The sequence below is a fragment of the Python bivittatus genome, unplaced genomic scaffold (genome assembly GCF_059951505.1).
Source record: "Python bivittatus isolate LINGU-HERP-01145 unplaced genomic scaffold, Pbiv_v1 ctg000350_np1212, whole genome shotgun sequence".
NCBI lineage: Eukaryota > Metazoa > Chordata > Lepidosauria > Squamata > Pythonidae > Python > Python bivittatus.
The window spans coordinates 5,426,947-5,440,451 of record NW_028277074.1 but is presented as its reverse complement, the minus strand read 5'-3'; the positions used below and the strand labels follow the sequence as shown (position 1 = coordinate 5,440,451).

Sequence of the window (13,505 nt, the reverse complement as noted above, 5' to 3'; positions counted from 1 at the left end):
CTGGAGCCATGGTGAAGGGAGGCAGTGATGATTTGCACAGTTATCATGGCAATCACCATGGAAACCTGCCATGAACAATGCAAGTGGTGAAGGCAATGTGCAATGTATTTTCTGCAGTGTTGTAGCCATCACTTGAGCACTCAGAATTACTAGTGCTCTCCCTTCCCTAGCCAAAAAGATGCCATTTCAGATAGGTCCCCAGTTTAAGAACAAGTTCCGTTCCCAAGGCCTGTCCTTAAGTCGAATTTGTATGTAAACCAAAACAGTATTATTGTATAATACTGTATAAGTAGTATTGTGTAATTAACTCAAACCATTGTATATTTAACTTGAATCATTGTGCATTTAACTCCGATTTTGCTACAGTAGGCTCCGTTCTTAACTATGGGTCGTCCTTAAACTGGGTGTTCTTAACTCAGGGACTACCTGTACTTACAAATTGAGAAAATAAGGTAGGCATCTGGCTATTTTAAAAGATATGCCAAATAACGTATTTGTATTATTGTTATTTGATATAGTCTTTTTTCTCACAGGCTTCCAAAACAATTAGCAAAAAAAAATCATATCATAGTTGTTCTAACCTTTTGAGATACATACAGAGATTTACAAAATCAGAAAATAAAAACAGAATATATTCATAAAAATCGCTTTAAATATAATAATTTGTGCTACCACCAAAAGGAAGGGAAATGTTTGCAAAAATGAAATTTTTAAAAATCAGACTACATTTTTACACTACTTCAGGAAAGGCATAAAACTCTCTCCGTTCTCTAAATTTGTGTGGATTATTCAGAGTTATTCTTAGGATGTTTCTGTCAGAGAACAGAAAAATAATACAGGAATCCTTTCCAGAAGGATTGTTCTGGATTTGCAATACATACAAGAAATATAAATGTGAACTGTCTGAATACAGCTTAAGTCTGCACCCAAAATACATCCACTTAAGTTACATTTCAAATCAATGTGGCCTTACCAACTGGTATTCTAATACTTAGCAATTTATTATAATTACTCCAACATTTTATTCATAGAAGATACTGCTATACAATGAAAGAAATAAAAATTCTAGCTTAGTATCATTTGTATTTTGCTTTTAAATGATATTCACAGTCTGATATCCTTGAAAATAAAGAAATATAAGAGTACCTTATCTCTCACATACAATGAAGCTTTCAGCCCATTCTCATGACCGCATGAGAGCTATTGTTACACTCTAATGCTCCCTGGGTGGAATTCTGCATACAGTATATCTATGTAGAGTTTCTGTGCACATGAGTCTTCTCATATTAATTTCAGCATGTGGAATTATCATAGTCAGAAATCAACTTTGCTCACACAGCATTACTATTACTGTAGTATTATAGTAATGACAATGAATTTGTACTTGGACTTGACTCAATTTCTTTTTACCCTGCCCACAACTATGTTGTCTTTTTTTTTTCCAGTTTGTCTTGGAACATGTGTCAAAATGTTATATTCCCCTCAATGGGCAGAGTTGCTACTATTTCCAAGTGACTCATAAGAAATAGCTTGGAAGAGACCTTATAATGTTAGAATGGTGCATCAAATATATATGCAGGTTGATAAAAACAAATTTTGCCTGGAATGCTACCTATTTGCCTTCCCAATGACTTAATTCTCTCTTGCCCAATTATCTGTGAACATGGACAGAAGGCTTGTTCTCCCTCCTTGCTGCTCCTTCCTAAATGTTGTAGAGGCAGATCTTTTTTTTTTATCTGTGAAATTTGGGAATATAATCTGTCCTTCTACAGCTGCCAGTCCTTTGCATGATCTAATCTAATCTTAGAATGGTATCCTATCTGTGTCCGGTGCAGTGAAGGACAAATCTTTTTCTCATTCACTGAGAACAATATGTGCAGAAATAGATGTTAGGAGGGAAACAGAGCTTCCTTTGGAGAAGAATATTGGCAGGTGGGAGCTATTTAACTCTTCCACTGCTTGCCAGTAGTAGTGCAATCAGAGCAGGCCATAAGGGAGGAAGACTGTGGCTCCATTCAGCAAACGGAACTGTCAGGAGGCTCTCTGAATGCAGCAAAACGTTTTGAAATAAGTGGAGAGACACATTTTGTAGCCTCATTGTGGCTGCTTACTTTAGTGGCCAGAGACTTAAATTACTCAGTTATACTGCAACTCGCCTGTTCTTTCCTGCACATAATTAATTTACCCTGCAAAACAATCTAAACAGTATTTAAATGTGTTGTATCCAGATATTCTGGTATCCTTATCTTTTGGACTACTGATCTTAGAAGACCATGGGACTGCTGGCATGGGTAGAGTTATAGGATATCATGTATAGAGTTGTGGATTTAACTAGCAGTCCTCCTACCTTTCCTTTCCATAATCCAACTCTAATTTTAAATCATCAGATTATATAGGTTTCCCACCTACTCCTTGGACTAATATTAACATATTAAAACAATATATAATAAATAAAAATATATCCATAGTTGTCTTCTAATTAAAGATCTCCAAAAGCTCTGCAGAAGAGAACTATTTTTACCATTCTCCTAAAGAATAAGAGGGCTAATCTGACCTCAGGAGATAAGCTTTCCAGAATGAGTGGGCTGCCACTGAGAAGGTCATCTTCCAGACCCCAACCAACAGCATTCTATCCTGGCTAGGTTATGTGGAGCAGGCAGATTTTACTTGGAGAAAACAGTCCCAATTGTTCCTTCCCAAACCCCATCCCAAACAATAGATGGCATATCCACAGAACTAGAAGGTTTCTGTACCAACAGCAATGCTGTGGTGCTGGAGTTATACCCAGTTCAGACCCTACAACCCTGGCTACTTCTGGCCTCCATCCCTGAGCCTTTCCCTATGGTGTCCCCAGAACCACCTGCTGTTTAGCTGAAGCTACTTCAGAATGATAAGACTTGGCCAGCCTCCCTCCTTCTCCTGGCCTTCTCTCACTAGTTCCCCTCAACCTCTCCAATTTTTTTATCCTGGGAATGGACAAGTCACCACCTGTTCCTCTTTCTCCTGTGTTCTCTCACTGCTGAGGCACGGTACCCACCAACCTCACCCAAAGAGAGGACTGTTCATCTAAGCTTTCAATCCCACTTCTACTTTTTTCAGTTCTGGATCCCCACTCTCCTACCAGCACCCTCTCCAGTCAGCAGGGGTTGGTGTCACCTTTTTTCCCCCAGGGTTTTGTCCTCTTAGTCCTGTGGAAGCAACCACAGCACCTTCCACTTGCATCCACTAGCTCAATGAGCCTGTTCCATAATGATGATCTCCCAGCCACTTATTCCTTCTCAACTTCTTCCTCTTTTTCTACCCAAGTCTCTTTCCATCTACTATTATTCAACTCAGTCCAAATGTCTTGCCAGTCCAAAAACTCTTAATTGTCTTCTTAGTTTCTTTTCCCAACTTTTACTTTCAAATAACGCCATCTTCCCTCTACTAATAATATCAGCAGCAACAACAATGCTATTATCTTGCTAACCAGATTTCAGAACTGTAACAATAATGGCAAGAGCTGATAGGTAGCTTTTGGAAAAAGAATTGTCAGATAAAAAGGGACATTTAAACCAATCTTCATGTCAGTTGCATTCACACAAAATATCCAGCAAGGATTTCCAAATACCATTTATTTATTAGTCTGTAAAATATTATATAATTTGAATATATTATTTCTTAAAATATTCAAATAGTTAGTGAAACAAAACAATTTGCTCAACAAGAAACTGCTGCACATCAGTAAGTTTTTTGCTTTACAATAAAAATTTTAGTTTTTGCAAATTTCTCTGTTTCCTATATTTCTCATACACTGAGAAACATTTCATTTCTGGTTTTCTTTCAGGACAAACCATCAGAGACCAAGATGATGGTGGAAAAGCCCAAAACTCCATCTGTGGCACAGCTAGCAGGAAAATTCCAAGAGCAACCATCACTTTCTGGAAAGGAGGTAGGGATAATGCAACTACAAAGGGAAGTTCAATTTGAACATTGGAACAAAACCCTCTAACTTCATGTACATGTTAAGATTTGAGCATTCCTTAAATAACCAATATTACATTCGTTCTTTTAAAATCTATTTTCTCTTTCCTCTTTCTTTCTGTTTTACAAGTTTTCCTCTATTTTTAGGTCCCAGCTAGTAAACCAACACGCAGAAAGCCACCTTGTTCTCTTCCCCTCCACACGAATAAGATGGAGCTAGGACAGAATGGTGAGCTAGTAAGTATCAATATTTTAAAGAAACTGTATTGTAATTCTTTTATAAAACATGTTAATAGTCACTCTAAAATTGAAATGCTCCAACTGCTACTGAGGTGTTTGGAATGGTACACGGTAGTGATTTCCTTCTATCACTGGACATGATTCTGTCTCACCACGTTCTGGTACTGTTGAGTTATTGCTTGCCTCCTGATGTGGCAGGCAACTATGTTGTGTAAATACACCTGCATGTTACTAAAAGAAGGATTCTTGGTAGCCCACCCTATTGGTTATCATGCCCCAGTAAGAATTGGGCTTCTAGCAAATGCACAATGTGTGTAGACAAAAGCAGGCAGCATTATCCATTTGTCATATATGGTTACTATTTTTATCATATATGGTTACTACTAAAATGAGCATCAATCTCTTCAGAGAATTTTACATGCCTTCTAGTTGAAGATCAACATGGATGTAGAATCCAAAAGTAATATCTCCAAAATATACCTTACGTCTTCCCAAACAAGGCAGCTATGAGTGCATATATGTGGAGATTCAAGATGTCAGCCTAATATGGTATTTCAATAATCAAGAAAAAAACATAAACATTATTAAAATGTAATCATCGGGCTAAGATATTTGATAGAGGGACAAAGACTAAAAACTAAAGCACTGCATTCCCATGAAATAGATAATCTCTTAGAGGCCTATAGGAAGAGTTAAAGCAAGTAGAGGGTAGGGCTATTGACAAAAGTGAACAGTGCCATCTGTTCTTTCTCTTTCTGATACCCCATTCTCCCTCTTTCATAACCCCTCTCTAAACAACCCATTTCCCTTGCCTTGAGATATACCAGGAAAGAGGCAGATACTTCTTACAGATATCTAAATTTGCGAAGAGTTTTTCCAGTTAATCCCAGGGCTTCAAGTTTCCCATGTCTGCTTCTTATTCCACACATATATACTCATTATACTATTCCCTTTCAGGGTAAACAATGTAGTTTTGTATTCTTTCTTGATACCTTTCCCTTTTGGGGATTAATAATGCCATTCTTCCAATTCTCAGGTGCACATGCAGTCTTCACACATACATTAAAAAGTCACGTAGTCACACTAACCTTAAATATTTTAACATTTCTCCACTTGCATCATTTACATCTGCTGTCTTAGCATTTTCAATATTCTCAGAGCATTTATTACTTGCTTTTCATCCATTTTTTCTTGGATGGCAACAATTATAGTATCCACTTCAATTCCATGTTGACATATCACTATCATTTCTATACAAACCTCTAAAATATTCCTTCCAACATTTCTTCATTTCACATCATCTCAAAACATATCACATTTATTTTTTAATAATATCCAGTCTTCTGGAGACTCCTTGTTTAATCCTTTCTTTATGCCCACTTTCCATTAATTTTACTAGAAATCTAATTTCTAATACTCATTACTTGAGTAACTACATTACATTATATTACAAGATGGGCATATCCATCTGTGGCAGCAGTGTCAGTGATGGCTCAGAACCAAGCTTCTTTAATCTAGGTACTCTCCAAATGTGTGGACTTCAGTTTCCAGAATGCACAAGCCACCACAGCCAGTGCTAAGAATCATGGAAGTTGCAATCTAGAGATCTCAAGAATGCTATGACTGCAGAAGGTTGTTGTGATTTATATAGTGTACCTTTACTCAGTGACACTGCCATCTGAATGACACTGTACCTGTCCACAGTGGCAGCACTAGTAACATTCAGATGGTTCCATTAGAAAGTATAGTCAGGAATTAAGCTCTTCGTTGCCTTTATCTGTCTGTCTGTCTGTCTGTCTGTCTGTCTGTCTGTCTGTCTGTCTGTCTAATCAATTTTAGAAGCCACCCAATTCCAAAGACTCTGGGTGGTTTACAGTTAAAAAAGTAAGAACAATGCAATGAAAGGACAAGAATGCATATGTGACCCAAAGGCAGACCTAAAAACAAATTCCCATCCAATAGGGGCTCAACCATCAACCTATTCCAAGGCCTTTTTAATTGTCCTTTCCATCTCAGATAGGAAGCCAATAAAAATTGGAGAGGGGTGGCCTAGCAATGGTGGCAGTAGGAATTCCCATTCCTTTAGGTTAGCTATTCCTCTAATTTCTGGATCCCTTCAATTTATCTCCAGTATGAGATCAGCAACAATATGACAGTATTGGCTTTGATAAGACCCTACAATCCTGACATTGTCTATTGTCTATTGTATCATTTATTATATATAAAAAAAAACCCCTCTCACCTCAAGTATGTGTCTTCCTCAGTCTCGGGCCCTCTACCAGAGGTCTGGGAGTTTGAGGGTACTGTGCAGTATCTTAGTTGTTCCTAGCACTGCATTCTTCTGGACAGAGAACTGGGATCTGTTGGAGCCACTCTCCCACCTTTTTTTTTTTTTTTTATAATGTTTTTTTTATTTTTACAACAAACACAAAACAAACATGAACAAACAAAAACATAAAAAGGCATAAAAAAGCATCTTCCATTTTATACCGTGTGTCAACCAGTTAAACTCGTTGGTGCCCCTTTCATAATCTTAAATTCCCATATCATCTATTCAAAAATATACTTGTATACTTATCAATTAACAATTATTAATCATTCATAGCTAATCTATAAAATCATATATTACAAAAAATTTTAACTTTCAATAGGATTAGTAATACATCTCCATCTATCTATTATATGTGTATATATATAATAATTAATATCAAATTTCTATTATAAAATTTCCTAATCTATTACATTACTATATTTTCTCATCTAATCATTAATAAAAACAAATCCCGTGTCATATAAAATTGCTTATCTTCTTACTCTAATTTCAAATCTCAATTTAACTCATCTCTGCACATTCCATAATTTTGAATAACTTCCTCCTGCATAAGTACTTTTTAATTTTTCCAATTCTTAAGAGTTACAATTCTAACCAATATCAGTTACAGTATCAATTACAATTCTAACCAAGTTACAGTTCTAACCAGATTTCACTACATGTTATACAATTTTTAACTATATATCTCAGATTTATACTTTATTCCAGCGCTTGCATAATTTTGAGTTCACCCTTTTCATTCAATGTCCCAAAATATCTGGCTGTTCATTCCTTTTTTCTATATTATTGGATAAGAGAAAGCAATAATAAGTGTCCTTTTGAACATTCTGCTTTTGGAAGCTTCTGTCAGTTCCATCATTGTTGTATTCCCCTGATTTTCTCTTTAAACATCTGCAATAGTTTCTTTCAATATTGTTTTACTTCTTCTTTTTGTACATTCTCTTAGTACGATTTTCCATTATAATCTTGTATAATCTTTTTCTCACCCTCAGTGCCAAGAACAAATCTGTCTCTCTTCATTTATCAGTTAATTAACCCTTTTAATTCTCAGTTTATAGGCCTCACAATAATTCCGTTTAATGTTTCTGATTTCTTGTACTATTTCTTCCTTTTCCAATGATCCCGTTTTATGTTTAATTAAGTCCATTTTAGCTTTAATATCTTTTTTTTTTTTTTTTTTTTTGAGAATTTCTGCAGCTCTTCTTCCAATTTTTTATAGTCATCCTCAATAGTTTAAAGATCTTTTTCTGCATTGTGTTTCTCGTATAGTCTATTATCTTGATAAACCTTCATTGAGTCAAAGGATTCTTTATCTTTGTTCTTGCCAAAAATAAGAGAAAAAAAGAAGCAAAAGGAGAGAAAAAAAAAAGAAGGAAAAATAAAAAGAAAAGGAAAAGAAGGAAAAGGCTAAGCCTCTTTAAAAAAAAAAATCCATCTGGGGGGGGGAATAGAAAGCAAAGCAGAGCTTCTAGCAGAAAAAAGAGCTACTGCCACTAATCAAGGCTCTTGTGACTGGCTCAAACTTTCCATCTTAATGTTTTCAAAGTCGCTTTCAACTCCACTTTCTTGTTTATAGTTACGGATGGCACCTGTATAAACATGCACATCCCACTATCTTTTTAGAAAGCACAGGGTCTTTGAGCGTGCGTCACAATGAAAAAAAAAGCACTAATTCGCGCCTCTAAATGGCAGTGCAACTTTCTTTCATTTACTTTCTCTTAACTCCACTTTCCCATTTCAAAGTCAAAAAGATATAAATTTCTTATAACAATAAAAAAATCTTAGTAAAAAAAGGCTTAAAATAAAAAGTTATTGAGTATTAAAAAGAGAAAGCCAATCCAGTTAAAAATATATTTTTTTTAAAAGAAAAACATCTTGTCAATTCCACTAAAAAGGGAAAGTTGAAAAGAAAAATTTTCTCCCCCTTCTTTTTTTTAATAGGGTTCAATCTCGCCGCTTAATCCACTTTTCTTCACTTTTAAAAATCTCTTTAAGTTACTTAAGGTGTTCTCTAAGAATAGTTGAATAGTAAAAGTCCATCTCACCCAGTTGACACCCTTCTCTTCCATCTTCCTTTGGAGCTGTCCCGGCTTTCGCAGCCATTTTTGGCTGCCTCTCCTCCACCGGCTTCAAGAGCTTCTCCCCGGATCGATCTGGGACTTGCGGCGTCCCTGAGATCCGCGGGACGCGCCCTTTGCGTTCGCCATCTCTACGGGACGGCTTAGGTCCATCGGGACCGTCCGGGCGAGGAGATATCGGCTGCCATCCTGGGAGCCCAGGATCGCCCGCCGTATCGCCGCGACGCCAGCTCCGCCCAGCCCTGAGCCACTCTCCCACCTTAAGAGTCACAGTCCCGAGTGCTCCCACCACTATTGGGACCACTTTGGCCTTTACTTTCCATATCCTCTCTAATTCCTCCTTCAGGCCCTGGTACTTCTCCAGCTTCTCATACTCCTTCTTCCTGATGTTGCTGTCACTTGGCACTGCTACATCTATCACCACCTGTCTTCTGGTCCTTGTCTACTACCACAATGTCTGGTTGATTGGCCAGTACCTGCCTGTCCGTCTGGATTTGGAAGTCCCACAGGATCTTAGCTCTGTTATTCTCCATGACCTTGTGTGGAATCTTCCATCTGGACTTGGGAGGGTCTAGCCCATACACTATGCAGATGTTCCCGTACACAATGCCAGCTACTTAGTTGTGCTGTTCAGTGTATACTGTTCCTGCCTGCATTTTATGCCCTGCCACTATGGGTTAGACTGTCTCTGAGGCTTCTCTGCACAGTCCGCACCTTGGGTCCTGTCTAGTATGGTGGACCTCTGCTTCTATAAATCTGGTGCTTAGTGCCTGTTCTCGTGCTACTATGATCAGTGCCTCAGTGCTGTTTTTTAGTCCAGCCCTTTCCAGCCACTGGTAGGATTTCCCAATGTCAGCTACCTCAGCTATCTGTCAATGGTACATCCCATGCAGGGTCTTGTCTCGTCATGGCACTTCCTCTTCTTGAATTCCTCCCATGTCTGCTGCTGCCTCAGGCATTCTCTCAGCAGCTTATCTTTGGGTGCCATCTTACTGGATGCTCTGGGTTTTGTCCAGGACAGTGGCTTTGACACTCACAAGACCCTGCCTGCCCTCTTTCCAGATAGTGTACAGTCTATGGATGTTGGACTTGGGGTTGAAACCTCCGTACATTGTGAGTTGCTTCTGCGTCTTCACATTGGCAGCCTCCATGTTCTCTTTTGGCCAGGTCACCATACCAGTAGGGTATCTGATGACTGGCATATGTATGTGTTGATGGTATGAATCTTGTTCTTCCCATTGAGCTGGTTCTTCAGGACCTGTCTTATCCTTTGATGGTACTTGGATGTTGCTACCTTCCTTGCCTCCTCATTGTGGTTCCCATGTGACTGTGGGACACCAAGGTACTTGTAGCTGGTCTGTATGTCTGCTATGTGGCTTGCTGGTAGCTTTAACTCATCAGTCTTAACTACTGTCCCTCTCTTTACTACCATTCGGCCACACTTCTCCAATCTGAATGACATCCCAATATCCTCACTGTAGATCCGTGTCAGGTGGATCAGCAAGTCGATGTCTTGTTCACTCTTAGCATACAGCTTGATGTAATCCATGTAGAAGAGGTGACTAATGGTAGTTCCACTCTTGACCTTGTATTCGTATCCAGTCCTTGTGATTATCTGGCTGAGGTGCTTCAAGCCTATGCAGAACAGCAGCAGGGACACTGCATCACCTTGGTATATGCCACACTTGATGGCCACTTGTGCAAGCTGTCTTGAGTTGACTTCCAGTGTTTTCTTCCACAGTCCCAATGAGTTCTTGAGGAAGGTCCTTAGTGTCCTGTTGACTTTGTATAGTGCCAGGCATTCACAGATCCATGAGTGTGGCATTGAGTTGTAGGCTTTCCTGTAGTCAATCAAGGCTGTGCTCAGATTGGTCTGTCTAGATCTTGAGTCTTGGGCAACTGCTCTATCTATGAGCAACTGGTGTTTTGAGCCTCTGGTGTTGTTCCCAATGACCTTCTGAGCTGTGCTCATGTACTGGCCCATCTGGTCCTGTAGCTTGGCAGCTATGATGCCTAATAGGACTTTCCATGTTGTGAGGGGGCAGGTTATTGGCTGGTAGTCCGACAGTGCTGTTCCCTTGTGGGGGTCTTTCAGGATCAGCACTGTCCTTCCTTGTGTTAGCAAGTATGGGTGGGAACCTGCTGCTAGCAGCTGGTTCACCTGTGTTGTTAGGTGTTCATGCACTGCTGTTAGTTTCTTTAGCCAGTAGATGTAAATCATGTCCAGGCCAGGTGCTATCTAGCTCTTCATGTTCTTGACTCGCTGTTGGATATCTGCTACTATGATGGTAACTGGTTCCTGTTCTGGCAGATTGCTGTGATCTACTCTCAGGTCCTGCAGCCACTTTGCACTGGTGTTATGTGTCTTCTTTTTCTCCCATATATTCTTCCAGTACAGGTAGTCCTCAACTTACAACCACAATTGGGACTGGAATTTCAGTCACTAAGCAATGTGGTCATAAAGCGAGATGTTGTGTGACCACATCACTTAGCGACCACAATCCCAGTAATTCTTTTTGTTGTTGTTAAGCGAATTTTACTGGTTGTTAGCCAAGGACCCACCCCAATCCAAGCCATTCCAGGCTTGGTCACTCCCAGCCCCTAGCCTCAGTAAGGTAAGGGATTGCCTCCAACTCTCCCCACCTATCTCCCCCATCTCTGCCCTTTTGGCCTCCCTGTACCCTGCTTTGCAGGATGGCAAGCAGCCCCAGAACCGCGCAAGTCTTCAGAGAGGTGTGCAGCCTTCAGACAGCTGCCCTTTCTTTCTGAAAGCTCTGTGAAGACAGTGCAGCTCTCTGAAGGCTGCACAGCCTCTCTTTCCAAAGGCTCTGTGAAGAGAGTGCAGCTCTCCAAAGGTTCAGGAAGCCACACGGAGGAAACGTTTTCAGGAGAAGGGTCCAAAAGGAGACAGCAAAGGCAGCTGGGTGAACAAATACTTGCTGACACTTGCTGGTGCTTCCTGGCCACTGTGGCTGGGTGCAAAAGGCAGGAGCAGGGAACTGGGAGAGAAGGCAGCTGGGTGAATGAATGCTTGCTGACACTTGCTGGCGCTTCCCGGCCACTGCAGCTTACTAGTTCTTGCTAGGGCAGGCTGGGGCAGCTGAGGCTTCCAGGGTTGGGTGTGGCTTTGCACTGAGCTGTGGTTCAGGGGCTTCTTGCAGCCCCAGAGCCACACAGTGCAGGGTCCAGGGGCCAGAAGGGCATAGATGAGGGGGAGATGGGGGTGGAGGGAATTGAAGCGCCCCTGTGGTCGTAAGTGCAGGCAGGCTGCCAAGTGCCAGTATTTTGATCATGTAACTGTGGGGGCGTTGCGGTGGCCATAACTTTGGGCACCAGTCGTAAGTCACTTTTTTCACCACATTCGTAACTTCAAACGGTTGCTGAACAAATGGTTGTAAGTCAAGGACTACCTGTACTATTCAGTTTCTGCTGTTGGTGGCTCTGCTGCTACTGTATTGTTGCACTACAGTTGGGAGTACATCTTGGATAATTCTTTGGAGAACAGGGCATGTATTTTCTTAGCCTCTACTTCTTAGTAGAGGCTATTTTCTTAGCCTCTAGTATATCTCCTTAGCTTGGTAGCCAGTGCTGTGAGCCTTTGCTCAGCAGTCTCTAGGGCTTCAGCTGGAGTCAGGCCTATGTATTTTTTCAGTAGCCAAGTCTTATCTTTAATCTCCACACCCTTCTGTAGCTCCACCAGCTAATTTCTCTCCGAGTTGCCTTGATCTTAGCCTCCAACCTCATTTTCCAGGGGGTATGTACTGCTATTCTTCTTGATCATGTAGCCATGCATCTCCAGGATTACTGCGGCTGTAGAATATACCAGTTCATTGGTTTGAATTATGGTGGTAGCAGGGATTGCTGTGAGGGCTCTATTGGCATCTTCTAGCATACTGTCTGATGGTACTTCTCCACTGAGCTTTGATAATCAGTCTTGAGGGTTGACTGTAATTATATCCATGATCTTATAATATCCATGATCTTAGGCCTCATATCAGCTGCTGTGCTCTGTAATGGAGGGGGTGGCAGTGACGTTCCAGCTTTAGGTGTTGGATCCACATCCAGTTGTTCTTCCAGATCTTCTTGAGTCCGGGATGTAATGCATAGTTGGTCTGTCTCAAGTTGTGAGAGCATCTTATTCTTTACTATGTTGAAGCGTCAGGTAACTGACTGTTTCTCAGTTAGTGTAGATGTAGGTCTTATGTCCATCCATAGTTCCTTTATACATTTCATATATCCCCTTTCATTAGGTCTACTGCTGTAGTAGCATTCCATCAATTCTAGGTTCTCTTGTCTTGTCCATGTATGGTTTGGTCCAATAGCCCCACTTGTCATTAGATTGTCTTGGTTCCCCAATATCTTGCACGGATCTTGTTAATCCGGGAGATGTCAGAGCCAGCATGACTCTCTTAGTTCATGTCACTCTCACATCTGAGGTAGGCAGGTGAAGTGTTACAGCATCTTTGGCCAAGGACCCTTTCTGGTAAGGTAGGTACCAGCCGGGCTTTGAACCCCAGTCTCCCGTGTCAAAGGGTAGCACTCTAACCACTATGCTATCCAACCGCTCATATTACACACATATACATTCTTCTTTTGTGGAATATAGTCCTTCAAAGCAGGGTTCCTCAGGGATACTCCATGTTGATAACAAGGTTTTTTCCTAAATACTTTTCATACTTAAATAATAAAGAAATGTTAATAATTAAAAGTAAATCAACTAAACATCAAAGATTTTTAAAAAGCAACAAGAAATTGGCTCTTTCAACCAACTCTGTTTCTTACTTCTCTTTCTACAGAAACCATCCCCAAATGCTTCTCGTCCTATAAGGATAAAGCCCAAAAGCTCTCCTCTCATTGAAAAAATGCAGGTAAGATCTGACTGCAACATTGCT

The 13,505-nt window shown here is 40.3% G+C and overlaps 1 protein-coding gene across 2 annotated transcripts in view; it reads left to right on the top strand.

The window, feature by feature from the left end:
* Positions 1-13,505, top strand: part of RCSD1 (RCSD domain containing 1) — a 54,127-nt gene that overhangs the window by 21,323 nt on the left and 19,299 nt on the right. For both annotated transcript variants that reach the window (XM_088144527.1, XM_088144526.1), the window contains exons 2-4: positions 3,827-3,931; positions 4,111-4,200; positions 13,410-13,481. In XM_088144527.1, coding sequence (XP_088000653.1) covers positions 3,848-3,931; positions 4,111-4,200; positions 13,410-13,481 — 246 coding nt within the window. In that variant the 5' untranslated portion in view covers positions 3,827-3,847. The remainder of the gene's footprint in view (positions 1-3,826; positions 3,932-4,110; positions 4,201-13,409; positions 13,482-13,505) is intronic.